This window comes from Amblyomma mixtum, chromosome 7 (genome assembly GCF_055824585.1).
Source record: "Amblyomma mixtum isolate Tamu chromosome 7, ASM5582458v1, whole genome shotgun sequence".
Classification (NCBI taxonomy): domain Eukaryota; kingdom Metazoa; phylum Arthropoda; class Arachnida; order Ixodida; family Ixodidae; genus Amblyomma; species Amblyomma mixtum.
The window spans coordinates 49,786,251-49,803,688 of record NC_143018.1 but is presented as its reverse complement, the minus strand read 5'-3'; the positions used below and the strand labels follow the sequence as shown (position 1 = coordinate 49,803,688).

General features: G+C 44.0%; 1 protein-coding gene across 2 annotated transcripts in view; it reads right to left on the bottom strand.

The window, feature by feature from the left end:
* Positions 1–17,397, bottom strand: part of Ddx1 (ATP-dependent RNA helicase Ddx1) — a 50,035-nt gene extending 32,638 nt beyond the window's left edge. For both annotated transcript variants that reach the window (XM_089552559.1, XM_089552560.1), the window contains exons 1-8: positions 17,291–17,397; positions 16,852–16,903; positions 16,026–16,089; positions 10,103–10,232; positions 6,309–6,353; positions 5,820–5,906; positions 4,478–4,561; positions 3,326–3,402 (exon numbers count right to left, since the gene is read on the bottom strand). In XM_089552559.1, the coding sequence (XP_089408685.1) occupies positions 3,326–3,402; positions 4,478–4,561; positions 5,820–5,906; positions 6,309–6,353; positions 10,103–10,232; positions 16,026–16,089; positions 16,852–16,903; positions 17,291–17,306 (555 nt within the window). In that variant the 5' untranslated portion in view covers positions 17,307–17,397. The remainder of the gene's footprint in view (positions 1–3,325; positions 3,403–4,477; positions 4,562–5,819; positions 5,907–6,308; positions 6,354–10,102; positions 10,233–16,025; positions 16,090–16,851; positions 16,904–17,290) is intronic.
* Positions 17,398–17,438: the final 41 nt, after the last annotated feature.

The window sequence follows — 17,438 nt, the reverse complement described above, 5'->3', positions numbered from 1 at the left end:
AGTGCGAAAGGTGTGGGTCAGTTTTCAGCTAGACACCGTCCGGTTTTGACACAACCAAAGCATATTTGCAGCAAAGCAGCCAAAAATCATGGCAGCCGCTGGGACGCAAGTGAATATACACTCTGACACTTCTTAAGGGGGGACATAAGTCTTAGAGCATTTTTTTTTTATTTACAGACCAAATACAATGAAACTGCAAAGACTTATTCAGCTTTTTCTGCTGATTTCAAATAAGCACTTTGTTTATTTCTAGGGCAATTAGTTCCTGAGATATTAATATATATCATGCCATTGCCTGCTCAAACAATAGAAAAAAAATGGGCCACCAGAAATTTAATTTTAATATGTGGGTAGATACTACAATATGTGAGGAATGCAACGCTGTAAGCAGTTTTCAGTTTTTTGTCCGTATGGACAAATGGGCTGAATAGTTAGTTTTCCAGTGAGTTAACCAGACATACAGTGCCAGAAAACGCGACACACATGAAACTAACTATTAAGCCCATTTGTCCACACAGACAAAAAACTAAAAACTGCTTCCAGCATTGCATTCCTCACACATTGTAATATCTACCCACATATTAAAATTAAATTTCTGGAGGCCCATTTTTTTCTATTGTTTGAGCAGACAATGGCATGATATATATTAATATCTCAAGAACTAATTGACCTAGAAATAAACAAAATGCATATTTGAAATCAGCAGAAAGAACTGAATAAGTCTGTGCAGTTTCATTGCATTTGGTTAGTAAATAAAAAAAATGCTCTAAGACCCACGTCCCCCCTTAACATGCGACAGTATACAGAAGAATCTCAATGATGCAAATCTCGCGAGGTCAAGAAAAAATTTGTATCATCCAAAATTTAGTATCATTCGCCAGTGAAAAAAATCCGCATAAAGAAGCATGGGAAATGCTTGGTTTATGGTTTATGAGGGTTTAACGTCCCAAAGTGACTCAGGCTATGAGAGACGCCGCAGTAAAGGGTTCCGGAAATTTCGACCACCTGACGTTCGTTTAACGTGCACTGACATCGCACAGTACACGGGCCTCTAGAATTTCGCCTCCATCGTAATTTGACCGCCGTGGCTAGGATCGAATCCGCGTCTTTCGTGTCAGCAGCCGAGCGCCGTAACCACTGAGCCACTGCGGCGGCTGCATGGGAAATGTCATCAGCGATAAACTCGCAGTGCGTGCACTGCGACTGGTGATCATGACATCGGCGATGTATGGGCCAATGAACGCATGATGCACTTTGGCCGGGAATTTCGCAAATTTGAATCGTCCCGGAATGCGTATCAACTGCATTTGTATTATCAAGATTCTACTGCAGCCAGGACCAACAAAGCAATTGTATTTTGTGAACATCGTCGAAATATGCGAATTAAAAAAAAATTACTATAAAATCGGTCCGGTGACTTCAGAACTATTTCAATAAATGTGTTGGCAAACCGAACTATCGATTGTTTACCTGCAGGTCAAGCAGTTGCAAACATCAACCCACAAGAACTAGTTTACAAAGTTTCGAGATACCTCTGAAGAATGGCCTGAGGGGCGAGTTGGTGCATGATGAAATGAACGGCGGCGCAACAAGGACACTAACAAAAGAGGGGACTTCGCTACTGTTTTTTTTTTGTCTTTTCCGTTTTGTTATTTTTTTCGGGTTCTGACTGCGTTTGCTTAATGTGTTTGACTCTGCCTTTGCTACGATTGTAATTTTATTTTTTTTGACTGCTTTTGCTACGATTGTTTGACTCTGCTTTTGCTACGAGATGGCCTGCTCAAAGTTCTGTTATCAGAATCTTTTAGTTTTTTTCTTCAGAGGTTAAAGGTTTCTTGTCTTTTATCCTGATATTGCTGCTTTTTTCCACGTGTTGGGTTCGGAGCGATAATGCGATGAGTGTCATGCCTGAGCTGTATGTTTAAATATGCCACCTTTCCATGCAATAAAAAGTTGGTAATGTGCGGATGTGGTGTCCCCTCTCTTGTTAGTGTCCTTGTTGCACTGCCGTTCATTTCATTTCGAGATATCCTTCGTCTCTAACACTTTAGTTGGCACCGTGTGTAAAAAGGAAACTGAGAACCCAAAACGGTGAAGAATCATCAACCTTGAGTTGCTCAACATTAGGATCACTAACCTTGAGAGGCGAGCTGTAGCTGCCTGCTCAAAAGAAAGTTTAAGAAGTTCCTCCTTCGTGCCACCCAATGGGTGAGGTGCGTTTCCGCAGTCAACGCAAAGAGTCATGGGAAAATCGTCTGCTAGCTACTTCCGGTTCCAAATTGCTCAACTGATTGCATGTTTCGCCCTATTCACCGCGTAAGTTGACATCGTTTCTGCGATAAACAACTCTTGGTACTAGTCACTGATTACACTGAAGCACCGAAAGAGAAATTCACCTTCGCCTCATGCGCAGTCTGCAAGTTGATTCGCCTTGTAGCCTGCCGCAGTTGTGATTTTAGGGTGACGAAAGGAGCCTGGTACCTAACGCACTTTTCGCTCTGATATGGTACGTTGCGCAGCGCAGGGCCAATCACACATGCGATCGAAGTAAGTAACGTGGTGACCTTGACTTCATGCAACGTATTTCCAACGGATCACTGAAAGCAGTAAGTACTCGATAAAATATTTCTGCTCCGGAACACGCGGGCGAGCCATTTCATTTTATTCACGCAGCTCCGTACAACACAGCCAAGCATCTATAATCTAGCGCCTCTACTCTCCTTTGCGGCGTTTTCCTGCGTGTTCTCACATGAAATGCCACGTGCACAAGGCGACAAGGCGATTTATGACTGCATCATGCGATGTGCTGAGACGCGCGCCGCGCGCAGTGGCATATATGGGTCGTCTGCTAGCACACTGGCGGCTCTACACGCTGTCAGGAAAATACGAGATTCTAATCAGCTGCACAGATTGCAGTTTATCAAAGTGCGGCAAAAAACGGCTGTATAATGACTTATGCGCTAAACATGTCGAAACGCGCAAGAAATCATCTTCAGCGCATATGCACAACAGACATGGACTATACGGCGGCCGGCATATATCAACCATGAAAAAAACGCTTACCTCTCTAGATTGTCCATTTAAGCGCTCAGGTCATGCAGATACGTAGTACGGGCTTCTCTTTCGATGCTTCAGTGCAATCAGTGACTAGTACCAAGAGTTATTTATCACATAAACGATGTCAACTTACGCGGTGAATAGGACGAAACATGCAATCAGTTGAGCAATTTGGAACCGGAAGTAGCTAGCAGACGATTTTCCCATGACTCTTTGCGTTGACTGCGGAAACGCACCTCACCCATTCAAGTCCTACATGGTCACTCACCTCTCCGTAGGCATCAAACTGCTTTCCAAACGACTTCTTGCCAGTGCCACCATAGCCGAAGCTCTGCCTGTCAGTTCCTGCAATGGACAGCACAGATAGCAATGGCATTGAAGAACCTTGCAAACCTGCTCTGATCCTAGGAACCGCTGGAAATGAGGTAAACACTTTTGGTTCCAGGCACGGTACGGTACGCTCTTTTTCTAAATGGGCATCAAGGAATGACTACACAGCAGCGCAATTCACACGGTAACACAGGCTTCTTTACACTACTGATACATTATGGCCTCTTGCTCTAGCTGCATGATCAGCTAAGTTGCCGACCAATTTTTCAGAGTCAGCGGGACCCAAGAAATGCTCTGAACAACTGAACAGTCCGAAAAACTCGTCAACTTAAAATAAATTACTTCGCTGCAAAAATAAATAAATAAAAAAAATTGTGAACAACTTTTCCATTCCGTTTGCAAGCGACGACATTAGATTGTATTTGAGCCTGAGCAATGCTTTCATGTCCGCACTGACGTCCGTTAGCAGTACAGCTGCAGGTCATATCATGAATGCACCACAATGCATGCTGTGAGTACAGTTACTGGAACATAAACAAGAGATGCTCTATTTTCCGAGGGAGAGAACTCACGAGAAGAAGCAAATGGGAGCAAGCACCTCCAATTGCATTCCCCCCCCCCCGTCACCCCACTGGCTACAGCTACCCCATTCCCAACGCAATTGCACACCCTGGCTCACGCACAATTTGTTGACCACTTCAATGACAACGAAGAGCTGGCAATTATGACTAGAGTGGCAACAATGCGGAGCAAATAGCCCAGCCTATCCAAGCCAGCCCATCTCATTGAATCCGTTTGTCCAAAGCAGTAGAGAGGCACCACTCTGCTGCTCTAATTTTTTTTTCTTTCCGTGAGGATCTTTACTCACAACTGGCTCAATTATTACGGGAAACAAAAACGTGTACAAGCACTCGCAGCCCGATTACGGGTCGTGCGATAAAATGATCCTCTTGCTCGTGACAAAACAGTGAGGACAAAGTGCAAGGCACACAATTGCCGCAGCATGTCAAGCGACAATTTCTCTGCGGAAATCGATGCTGCATGTCTTCAAACAAGAAAAAAAAAGAATGTTCTAATGCTAGATCCTCACCCAGATCGTGAGATGCCGCCAGCGTAGCCCATCCAACCCGGCACAGGCCTTCGTCAGTCACTTTGCCTTCATAGTAGTACTTTCCTAGGGGATACAAGCAGGAACAGCACAGTCCATAAGAACCAGAAGCAACCACACAAACGATACGTAAGTAATAGGTTAACCAATGAACCCGGGTACAAATAAGACCTTTTGTATTTAAGAAAAGACACTCTCTTTAGTAGGCCAGGGCAAATATTAAATAATTTCGAATGCTCCGTCAAATATTCAATACTTGATTCAATCCAAAGTATTCGTACCAAGCAAATAATGTTTCTGGAAAGCTTGCTTTGTGCAGTTTCAGTTCAGGGTACCTCCTCCAATATGGCACCACAGCGCGCGCGTAAAACTAAAAACGACAACAGCATCATCATCATCAGCCTGACTACGCTCACTGCAGGGCAAAGGCCTCTCCCATGTCTCTCCTGTTAACCCTGTCCTTTGTCAGCTGTGGCCCCTGCAAACTTCTTAATCTCATCCGCCCACCTGACTTTCTGCCGCTCCCTTCTACGCTTGCCTTCTCTTGGAATCCACTTCGTTACCCTTAAGGACCAGCGGTTATCCTGCCTTGGCATTACATGCCCTGCCCCAGTTTCTTCCTCTTGATTTTGACCACAATATCATTAACCCGAATTTCTTTCCTCACCCACTATGCCCGTTTCCACACCACGGCTGGAGCCCATAATTTTTAAACATCCCACCTCCAAAGGTATCCACACTACCTGTCATCATGTGAACAAAAACCGCCCATGCAGGAATTACTTCGACCGCTGTAGAGAGTGCAGCACTTCTTCTAAGGTGCTTTTAACATGATGAAATCACTTCATAATGAACATTTATTTTACCGTCCAATTTAAACGACCTGGCAGCCACGGAAGGGGATTCGCACTCACTGATGTTCAGTTGCTTCAAAAGGCAGCTTGTTGTCTGGCATGCTACATGGATGCAGATTTGCTGTTTTCAACCTTTCAAGCAGCGAACATCAGACCCAAGCAAAGAAACATAAAATGACATTTGATCTCTGCTTTTCATCTCACTTACAATGTGGCTGAACAGTAGCCTTCACCTTAATAAAAAATGAAATCTTTAACACTTTAACAATTTGTCGGTCCTCAGAACAAAATGACAGCCTCGGCAAAGGCCAATTAACATACAAACGTACGCCTGAAAATAAAACAGGAACAGAACTAAGGTGCAACTAGATCACAATAGAAATGAAGACAACAAGACATATCTACCGAATAACGATAGAAGTGACCTAAAATAATTTGAAAATACTGAATGACCACGCGTGATTTCATACCTCTGTACTGGACTCCCTTGGTGCAACGGCATCCATGCCAGCCTTGCTGATCCCGACTCTGGGTCGTCAGGCCGTCCGGGCTCACAGCTGCAAAAATTCACTTGACCGTTGGCGTCAGAGCAAACAGTTGCATAATGCGAAACAACATTCAGCTGGCCGTTACAATGCAGATTAAAAAAAAAAAAAAACAGAAAACACCGAGGAAAAGGAAACAGCAACAAGGCCCCTAGCTCTAATATCATCATCATTATGCAACTTGGCGGTGCAGTTACTACGGCACTCTTTTGCTGCCCCCACAGTCGCTGATTCACCACCCTGCCACATTGGCTGTGTTTCAGCGGATGCAAAATGCAAGAGAGCTCGATTACTACAATTGCGGTGTGCATTAAAAAGCTCTAGGTAAATGAATTTAATCTAAAGCATTCAACTACAGATAGAAAGTATTAAAAGAAAAAAAAAAGTGCCATCAGGAAGGAAAGCATCTCTCACCAAGTGCTGACCCACGGTCGAAGAAACTCATGCCCCATTTCGCGGCTGTAAAAAAAAAAGAGAGCCAAACAAAAAAGTGAGCAGGGCACTCTGCTTCCACAAAAACACACACAGAAAAAGAAGCAGCACTACGAGCACGATGTAACCTTGTTTTCATCTCGCATTTATGCCACTGTTGATTCTTTTTTTAAAATTTAGATGTTATATGATGAATGCGCAGTGAAAAACGAAGCATTCGTGCTTCGGTTAAAAAAGAAGGCTGTCACAAGAAAAGGTATGAATATGGCTAGCATAAATTATTGTGACTGCTGATCGGCTACACAGGAGGCCTGCAAAGGTTCACAGAAACTTCCTAGCCTAAGAAGAGCTGCTCATGATAGAGTACTAGAACCCAGAATAAGGGAGGGAGCCACCATGGTGGTAAAATCTTTTAGCCCACCCTGATAATGAAGAAAAAAAAAAAGATGGCTACTGCTTTGTAACGCAACATTCAGCCACATCCGTCTGCAGTGGCGAATATATTTTCATTCATTATTGTATTCATTCCTCTTAGGTAGAGCGCACAACGCATACTATGCTGTCACTCAATTCATCATTACACTCGAACCACTGAGTGCAGTGCTTTGCAGTGACATGTCACCTTTCTATAGATACTGCCACTCTTTTGCATTGTCGTTTCTCGTTCAACTTGGAGAGAGACTTGTTATCTTTCCTTTGTTGTATTGTTTTTCCATTCCTGTAAAGGCTTTTACTTGGGTTGACAGTATGAACAAACAAACAAACAAACACCATGCCTGTGATGACAGTGTTTGGACCACTTAGCGTAGCACATTGCCATGGCATGTTGCAGCGACGTCATGCGTGACATCATCGCATGTTGACTGACCAGTGTGGTGTGTTGTTACGCCAACGCCAATGATGCTGCACAACCAAGGAATGCGCTCCTAACAGCTAGAAGAGGACAGACCGTGAAACAATCCTCTAATGTCTATTCTTCACTTCCCATTCCCACCGCCATAGTGGCACAGCGCAGCAATTTCGCAGAGCTTCGTTACGCGCGAATTCCCGGTGCTATGCTTGTACCAAAAAATAAACCCTAGTAAATCCATTGTGGAGAGAAGCTGTCGTTACCTGTAACGCTTAAGGGGGGGGGACGAGGGTCTTACAACTATCTTTTTTTTATTTATGGCTAGAATCTCGTGAAATTTTGCACCCAGATGCGTTTTTATCTCCTGATTCCAAAAATGTAATCATAATTGAGCTGGTGGTCTTAAATGTTACAAAGTCTAGAGGGTAATTAGGTAATTTCTTACGCAGCTTTAATGAACTTTCTCATTGCATTTTGTTGCTTTTATTTACATGAATTGATAGCCAGAGAGTTCCCATACCCGGTGACATTCTTCGTTTTTTTCTAAAGGGATGTCATCACGATATACTATATCGAGAGTAAAAGGTCGCAGTATTTGACACTGCAACTCGTTAGGCTAATTGTAAATTGCTATTTATACGTGGCCTAAACAAAAAAAGTAAGAATGTCATCAGGTATGGGAATTCGCTGTCTATCAATTCATGCAATTAAAAGCAACAAAATGCAATGAGAAAGTTCATTAAAGCTGCATAAGAAATTGCCTAATTACTCTCTAGACTTCAAGATAACTTTTGATCTAAGACCACCAGCTCAATTAGGACTACATTTTTGGAATCAGAAGAGAAAAACCCACCGGTGCGCAAAATTTCATGAGATTCGAGCCATAATTAAAAAGGTCAGTTTTAAGACCCTCGTCCCCCCTTAAGCCCTTTCATAGCAATCAATGCCAGAGCTCTTTAGTTGTGCCCGCTACGTAACTACCTAAAACCCCCCATTGAGGACAAAAAAAATGATGCGCCGATTGATCCAAAACTCGAAGGTCTACAAATTGCTGAAACATAGGTCAGTGGTTTCAAATGGTTAGGTTAGCCACAGCGTCCAAGGCTGCAGGAGGTGTACGGATTTCAAAACAGTTTCCTAGCTAGTACGACTGAAAAACTGCTCCAATAATAACATAACTGCATTTCCTGATGCCAAGCTTATCATTAAAGCAAGCAATGACGCGGAACATTTGCCACATATGTTGAAATTAAACAGTGAAACTTTATACTTATTCCACAGAAGCTAATGTTTCATAACGATAGCTAAAGACACTTAACTAAACAAATTAGCACACTTTAAGTGCAGAATCATCATCAGCATCACTATTTGGTTCATTGGTTTGGTTTATTGGGGTTTAACGTCCCAAAGCGACTGAGGCTATGAGAGACGCCGTAGTGGAGGGCTCCGGAAATTTCGACCACCTGGGGTTCTTTAACGTGCACTGACATCGCACAGCACACGGGCCTCTAGAATTTCGCCTTCAAGAAATTCAGCCGCCGCGGCCGGGATCGAACCCGCGTCTTTCGGGTCAGCAGCCGAGCGCCGTAGCCACTGAGCCACCACGGCGGGGCAGCATCACCATTTATCATCCCTTGAAGGCCCCTATGTGGGGTATTACATAGTGGGGGGGGGGGAGGGGGATCGATAACATATGTTTCAATGGTCAATAATAGAAAAATGAGAACAGGCACTACAATACAATAATACAATAACAATACAAGCACACCATAAATTGTAACAAAGCAAAATTCAAAAACTCCTAAAACAGACTGCAAGCAATATAAATGCAATATTATAAAGAAAACGCAACACGGACCACAATCAGTGACACTGTTTTGTTTAAGCTTATGTTATTAGCTTTTGAAACCACACCATACACTGTTAGAACAGTGCTTCTGTTACCATATCACTGCCAGTAAATCCCACTAAACTTCTGTATGACAGACCCCATGACAGTTCTTAGCACTGCAACTCGGAATTCACAGCTTATCACAAACTCCCGCCGCGGTGGCTCAGTGGTTACGGCGCTCGGCTGCTGACCCGAAAGACGCGGGTTCGATCCTGGCCGCGGCGGATGAATTTCGATGAAGGCGAAATTCTAGAGGCCCGTGTGCTGCGCGATGTCACTGCACGTCAAAGAAATCCCAGGTGATCGAAATTTCCGGAGCCCTTCACTACAGCGTCCCTCATAGCCTGAGTTGCTTTGGGACGTTAAACCCCAATACTAATCTATTGAGGGAATCTGAACTGCAGACACTTCAATCTCGTCGCAAGTTGCACCGTCTAAAAATGTTGCAAGGGATTGTTAATAACTTAACAAACATTCATTTTGAGACCTACATGGCATACAACACTTCACGACCAACGCGCAATAAACACAATTTGACAATCATGGTGCCACGGTGCCGAACGAAAGCGTATCAATTTTCTTTTTTTCCAAGAACGATATTGGAATGGAACGGGCTTCCGTGTGACGTGGTCCGTCTGACAGATCAGAAGTCTTTTTTATCTGCTGTCATATCATCATTTTAAGCGCAGTGTATTCATTCATGCTCTTTTGTTTGCTTTCTTTTGTATTTTTAGGTAACTGAGTGCATTTAACCTTGCTCTTTGTCTTTCTATAAAACCCTGTGTGTTAGCTTTTGTTATTCGCTTTTTTACTTGCTTTGTTTTGTCGCGATGTACGATGTATCCTTGTACCGCTCCTGCCTTGGCCACCAAATGGAGGCTGGCAGTATTGAATAAAATAAAATAAAATAAAAGTAAATAAACCAAACCAGCTTATCACAAATTCATTTCTTATTCGCAGCTGGCACCGAAATAAACCTTAGCAGTTTTTTTTTGCCCCTTGGCGCGGTCGTGACCGTGTGCCATGGAAACTCACAGGCAGGGCCAGCCTTGGCTCCTCCCCCTTTCTTGCCACGGCCAAGCTCTTGGTCCTTCAGAGTCTCCCACACAATCTGCAGAATGGGCAGGCAGAAGGCACCCGTCTTGCCACTGCCTGTCTCGGCCGCCTGCAACAAAACAGGTGGTTAACCCTTTGAAGGTTTTTGCCGTATATGTACGGCGGTGGTTTTCTGTCCCGCAAGGTCTTTGCCGTACGGGTACGGTTTCGATCTTCCGTTTGAAATTTTGCGCCAAAAGAACAATGCGTGCTCACTGGGGGGTGCTGCCACCTCTTAGGACTTACAAGAAGTGTTTGAATTTTGTGCTGCCTTCTTACGGAGATAAGCAGAACTTATGTCTCGCTTTAGAGCTGCGGCAGAGACTGCGGCAACACCCCTTTTGTAGTTTTGGTTTCGCCGCGTGATCGCAACGGAGTCGCACGAAATTTGAGTTTTCTTTTTGTCAGCACTACCTTGCAGGGGCTGCCGAAGTTGATTTCTATCTTTATTGGCGCTGCTCTTAGCTTGTTTATCACCGTTGCTATTCTATTCTACTGAACATTTTCCAGTTGTGAGTGATGCTGTCACCAAAGTACTGTTCCTAACTTTTTTTTACTATTTATTCTCGATTATATTCATTTTGTAGATTCAAGATCCGCAATAAAGTAATTTGACCACCTGGGAAAGTTTTCTTCAAAATAATTCGACCCTCAAAGGGTTAAGGTGGGCATTATGACTAGGGCCTGGAAATTTAGGCACTAAAGAACCCCGAAATAGGCAGGCATCTAGGCTCTAAAAAATATTGAAATAGGCACTATAAAGCAAAAATAGGCGCTTTCAATAATACTCTTTATTCATAAGTACAAGATTTGTAAGTCAAGCACAGAGCGTACGCAGTCCTCAACTGAAGCAATAAAGCGCATTCTCCGGTTTCCGAACTTGAAGCTCCTTCGGTTTTCGCTAAGCATATCTTCGTACTTTAAAACGCTTCTTTTGACATCACGTGCACTTAGTGGCGCGAACCTAAAACTTGAGAGCTGATAAAGGCTTAGGCCTTCAGGTGATGTGGCCGTATTGTCTCCACGTAGAAAGTCTCTGACTTGGGAAATTGTTTCTAGGCATCTATTTTTTTCTACCAATTGTTGCATCATCGTAGAAGCAGTCCCGTAGAAGCAAGTCCCCGAAGTGCTGCTGGTACTTCTGCCACTACCTTGAACGATACATCTATTGAGAGTCCAGCCTTTTCCAACTTTGTCATCCTTTCCGCCAATGTTGAGAAGTTTGCACTAATGTGTCTCAGGTCTCTCTCCAAACTCACCTCTTGCTACACTTTGAGATAAACACTTCGTTACACTGCGTTCAAGTTACAATTCAAGAAATACATTGGGCGAGACCCACGCCTTTCGTGCGTGCATCGGCGCGCGCTTTTCACCATACATAGATGTCTCAAAATTGAAAAAAAAAAAAATGGCACAGAGGACCAAAGTGCCGGATTTAGGCATTTATAGGCAAAAAGTGCGGTTAAATAGGTAGTATTTCCTAAAAAATGACAAAAAGGCAGGCAAGTGCAAAAATCCCCCGTTTAGGCATTTATAGGCATGTTTAGGCAAATGCCTGAATTTCCAGGCCCTAGTTATGGCACGCAAGTCATGCAGGCTGTCATGAGTAAAACACCAGGAGCCCAAACAAGTGCAACTTTTTCTCAGCGAAAAGGCACTCAATGCTAATTTCTTTGAAATGCCATCATTTTTCAAAACTTCCAAGAATCTGTCAGGGGCTCAAGAGTAAGTGTCCGAAGAGTCGATGGTACGTGTTCTCGATAAAACTGTGAGAAATGCTTTTGCCTCAGATTCTGCAGATTTTTTTGGCAGAAAATTAAAATAAGAGCAAAACTGTCTCTAGTCTTCGCATGTGCAAAGCAGTGGCACGGTGCATATGGTAACTCTTTCGACATACAGTGCCATGAATCAACACAAGACAAAACTTTTGTTGTCTATCAACGCTTCCCAACTGCACGGTGCCAAAGTTTTGTTGTCCCCGTCAAGAAACACAAGTGTACCCCCGTGCTATCAGGAAGTTTAGATAAAGAAGATTCCGCTCAGTTCAGCACGCACTCAGCTGCGTGAAGGCTGCCTTACAGCCTCGACGAAAACATCCACTGACAAAAAGAGATTCTCACATCTGTAGTTCACAGAGGTCAGTGCCATTGTACTATATACTTAGCTATATACATTGTACTATATACTTCAGACTTAGCATGGAACCACCATATTAACCTTATGCTTGCATCTGCTAATCGGTCATTAGGTCTCTTAAAACATAACCTAAAGCATGCTCCTCCTCACCTCCATGCTCATGCCTATACCACTCTAATTCGACCTAAAATTGAATATGCCTCGGCTATTTGGGACCCTTACCAATCTTACCTAATAAATAACATTGAATCATTGCAGAACCGCGCCGTTCGTTTTATTTACTCTGATTATTCACGTAACACCAGCATCACAGCCTTAAAGAAACGCGCAGGTCTCCAGGATTTATGTCTCCGCCGTAAAATTGCACGACTATCACTTTTTCATAAACTTTATCATCACCCATCACTTCATAACGACTTTTTTTCTTTGCCTCCTTCGATCTTTGACCGCCGCGATCATCCCTTTAAAGTTAAATGTTTCACGTGCAGAACATTTATCTATGCGCATTCATTCTTACCACGCACAATATCTGACTGGAACACTCTGCCTTCACATATCGCAACCACCACTGATCCTGATAAATATTTTAAACTTATATCTTCAATAACTACTGCTTAACTCTTCGCATACATTGTTATTTTATTTGTTCATGGCTTCCTTTTTTGCAGGGTTTGTTACTAAAAAGATTCATTGTATTAGTGTTCTGTTTGTATGATTTTAATACTGCAGTAATCTTCGTTCTTTGCCGCGCTGCCATTCTTTTGATTCTTTTGCTTACTTATATGTCATGCAAAGTGTCTTATTTGTGCTTTTGATTGATTCTTTTGCTTACTTATGTCATCCAATGTGTCTTATTTGTGCTTTTGTTGTTTGTTTTATATTTGTGGTTTTTTTTGTTTTTTGTTTTTTTTATTCTGTTCAATTGCCTGTGCCCCCCCCCCCCCCTATGTAATACCCTCTCGAGGGCCTTTAGGGGTATTCTGTATAAATACTGGCTCCATCACAAGCTGATGCCTTCTGCTAGCAAAGCTCACCTGCATTGCTGCCTTAGCTCAACATAGGTGCAGCCTTTCTGGCCTGCATTACGCGACCCGCTTTGGTCCTTCCATTTGATTTAAAATTACTTTATCTACTCGCATGGAAGCTGACTGGAGCAATACATCTTCTATTGTTCAGCTTTCTTCCAGTGTGTTGCTTGTATTGCCAATCATGATGTTTAAGGCACACCAAGGCCAACTCCCTTGTGTTGTGTTGTGTTGGGTTTTATGGCACATAGGCAACTCAGGCCATCATGTGCCAAACTCAAGGTATAGGGAAATTGTTTTCCGCAGAATTTTATACAAATATTAATTATCGGTGGTGTAGAGGGCCTAAAATATTGGTTTGCATTACGTAGTAATGAAGGAAGAAAGAAATTTTACGAATGGCTAATAATAAAAGCTTTAAAGAAAGCCGGGTGACCTCACTAGCCATCCTTGGCTAGGCAAGGATGCTGAGTCGCCCAACCATTAAAACAAAAACCTCAGCCTTCTTCCCAGGTGAGGCCAACTCCATCCAATTATTGTTCTAAAAAAAATTGACTCTCAGGCTCCTCCTGGCTACAACGGCGTTTGCCTAGCAGCAAAAGATGCATTTATCTCCCGAGAAAACTGGATTTAACAATCTTTCAGCCAGCTGATTCAAACTCCTGACGTCCTTACCAAAAATGGCTGGGTTGCCTCCATCTTTAAGTGAATACAGCATAGCGTAGCCTCTGGGATCCGCACAAGGAATTAGTGTCAATGCTCGCATTCTGCGTCATCAATGCACGCAATGATGATGCAACCGTATTTTGTTTTTCTGGTCTTTTCTAGCTTATAACAGCTCCGTTTTTAGTGAGAGTGGTATCCCTGTGATTCGAACGTGGTACACCGTTGATGCAGGCCAACTTCTATTTGGCCTGAGCGTATGTTTAATGAATTAGGGTCCCAATTTATGTGTTGCTGCAGACTAAGAGAAAGATCACAGTGAAGGACTCTCGATCAGTTTGTTCTAGCAAGATGCGGCCATCATTGTCAAATAACGAACCCACACAATCATGTGGCCAGCAGCAAAATGCCCAAGGTGTTCGGCCATCATGGCAATAATGCAAAGTAATACACACATTATACGGCCGCCGCGGTGGCTCAGTGGCTATGGTGCTCGGCTGCTGACCCGAAAGACGCGGGTTCGATCCCGGCCGCGGCGGCTGGAATTTCTTTGGAGGAGAAATTCTAGAGGCCCGTGTACTGTGCGATGTCAGTGCACGTTAAAGAACCCCAGGTGGTCGAAATTTCCGGAGCCCTTCACTACGGCGTCTCTCATAGCCTCAGTCGCTTTGGGACGTTAAACCCCATAAAACCAAACCAACACATTATACAAAAAGGACTGCTCTGTCAATGCATTTTGAACACTGAAAACAGCGAGAGGATCCGCTGTTTTCCTTCTGTAGCTGAAATTTTTTGCCTCATAGATGCCACACCCACTTCTCAGTTCAAGGCATAATTTATAAAGCTCATAAGCATAAGGCATTTCTGAACCAACCTGTACTGAATTATAAACCTGCTGAAGTTTTGTAAACACTATAATGACATGTGAAAAAGCCTTGTTAGGAACGGGCCACAATCCCACCGCTGCCACCAGTGTTAAGAACGGGCCCACACAACCCACCGCTGGAACCAGAGTTGAAGACGGAGGGGTCCTGGAGATGACTAACTCGTTTAGCCCCGCAGGTACCGGCTCCGAATGACGATGTCGGACTGCGCTATCGAGGAAAACTGTACAAGAGGGTTTATTCTACATATTTACAGATGAGAATCGAATCGAATGCAATGCAATGCAATGCCCCGATCACAAACAACGTCCCGTTAAATACGGTTTGCGTTCCCCAGATCCCTGACTGGGGAACTTAGTTCGAATAACGTTGTCCAATCGGATGGGCCATTGATGACGCTGGCGGTACCACCCACGGCACGGGGCGGTGCTGAAGTTCTCTCGCTCTCTCACAGCTCGGGGGAAGGGGAAGACAGTCATCAAACACAGATGCGTCACCTTGACCACTGCCGCAAGTTTTCTGTGCGTTGCCTCCGTGGGAAAGCAGAATCCCGCAGTCTCCTCGCAGGTGGTTGAACCTTCTCGAACTCCCCAGCCGGAAGGCCGAAGCACGAGACCCATTCGACACAGCGTCTTTCAATTAGCAGCCTCGCTCAGCGTGACCTTGCGTAGCATCATCCCGTTCGGTGACCCGAAGGCCGACTCGGCCAACGTATACCGCTGCGTCCGCCGTGCTTCATGTGCATCTCTGCTTCCAGCGTTGCTGCTGCTGTCACAAGTTCTCGCCGCATCTTTGCCTAACGACGACACTCGTCTGACAGTAATTTCTCCCAGGCCCGTGGGAGACAGCGTCCTTCGATCGGTTCGGAGGTTCGGTGATTTGGAGAGCAACAACCCCCGTCCGTCGTCGTCTATGCTTCTGCCGCCGGCGCCAGGTCTCGTTGTCCACTCTTAACAGCCTAATACATTAAATGCAACATACGGACCATGAGGGTAGCTGTTAGAGCTGTGGCAGCTGTGAGTGCAATCACACTACAGGCATTCTCTTTTTCATTTCTTTTATCACACTTGGATTCTGGGATGTTTCTATCACAAGACCCACTGTGGCAAATGTGTCTGAATAGCAAAGAGGAGACATCTGCGTATAAATCCTCACCATGAGAACGTCGCCGCCTCCCAGAATAAGTGGCACAGCCTCTGCTTGCACGTCAGTGGGGAGGCTGTAACCAATGTGAAAAACCACATGGGGCTCTCACTGCAAATATGAGCTAAGATCTGTAGCAAAACACAACTATTCAAGGTAGCCGCACAAAAATGACAGATAACTGGCCTAAATGCTCTCAGTAATACACCTGTGCTGGTATGTGCATTTTATGAAAACTCAAGAAATTTAATTTGCAGTTGTGATCAGTTTAAGCTGCAATGCAGAACTGTGAAGACGAGTTCAGACTACATTAGTATTGCAGCCTTAACACTGCTAACACTTGGACCCTGGCATAATGCGGCCCCGGGCTGTTCAGGAACATGCTACTCATGTGTTCCAAGTGAAAATCCCCCGAGTGTATCACTTTTTGTGCGAGTGTGCGTCACTTCGTCTTTATCATTCTAATTTGGAGTAGACTGCCGTGTGCTCTACCTGGCTATCATTTTCAGTTTAAATCAGTACATATCTACTCCTCCGTTCAGGTATGAAACTCAATTACTCGACAAACCTTCACAGCGAGTAAAACAAAATGTTTATCAACTAAAAACTTCAACTTCGTAAAAACGCATAAAACGCATGACAAATATGAAAATGACCACTAGAACGTTTCTCCTTCAATAAGGCCAACGACGCAATTACAAACTTCAGCTCATAGCGTGTGCCCAACCGAACGACAGTGGTTTAGTTTGTGCGCTCATCTGTGAAGCTTGGGGTCAATCCATTATATCCCGGAGCTCGGACTTGCACGAAAGAAATAACCATGGAAAACAAAACTCACGTCCATTCCATGTCCTCCACTGCCCGAGCAATCTCGGGCAGAACGCCCATCTCTGCAGAAAAGAACACGCGCAATAACCGTAATTAACGCTTTCGCCCACATAGCCAAAATGACAGCACCAACCCTAAAAGTTATTTAGAAGCAAGCTTATGAAATTAAATCGCAAAACGCAGACATAAGACGTACTTCAGTGCTACTAATGGATCATGAAAAAATATAGGGAGGTCACAGAATGAATCAATTTCTACAAGAACGTGTAAAGTTTTAGAACTCGAGGCATTCGTAAGGCTCGAGTAGCCAGCGTGGTGCTCCAACACCGAGACAGGCAACCGAAAATGCATCGTACAAAATTTACGCCACCACCACTTCAGAATTCATAACCGGAGCGTAATGCTATGCTTCTGTGCTTAATTAATGCAGATATTAATGCACACATTACCTTCGAACGCAGTCATAATTACTCCGAACCACGCTTGCTCTTCAGCTGATGCTCGCTGATGCGAAAAAAAAAAAAAACGACACGGCTTCGGATCGACTTGGTCCAAAACTGACTTCTGGCTCTGCCTAAGACAGTAACCAAAACTGCA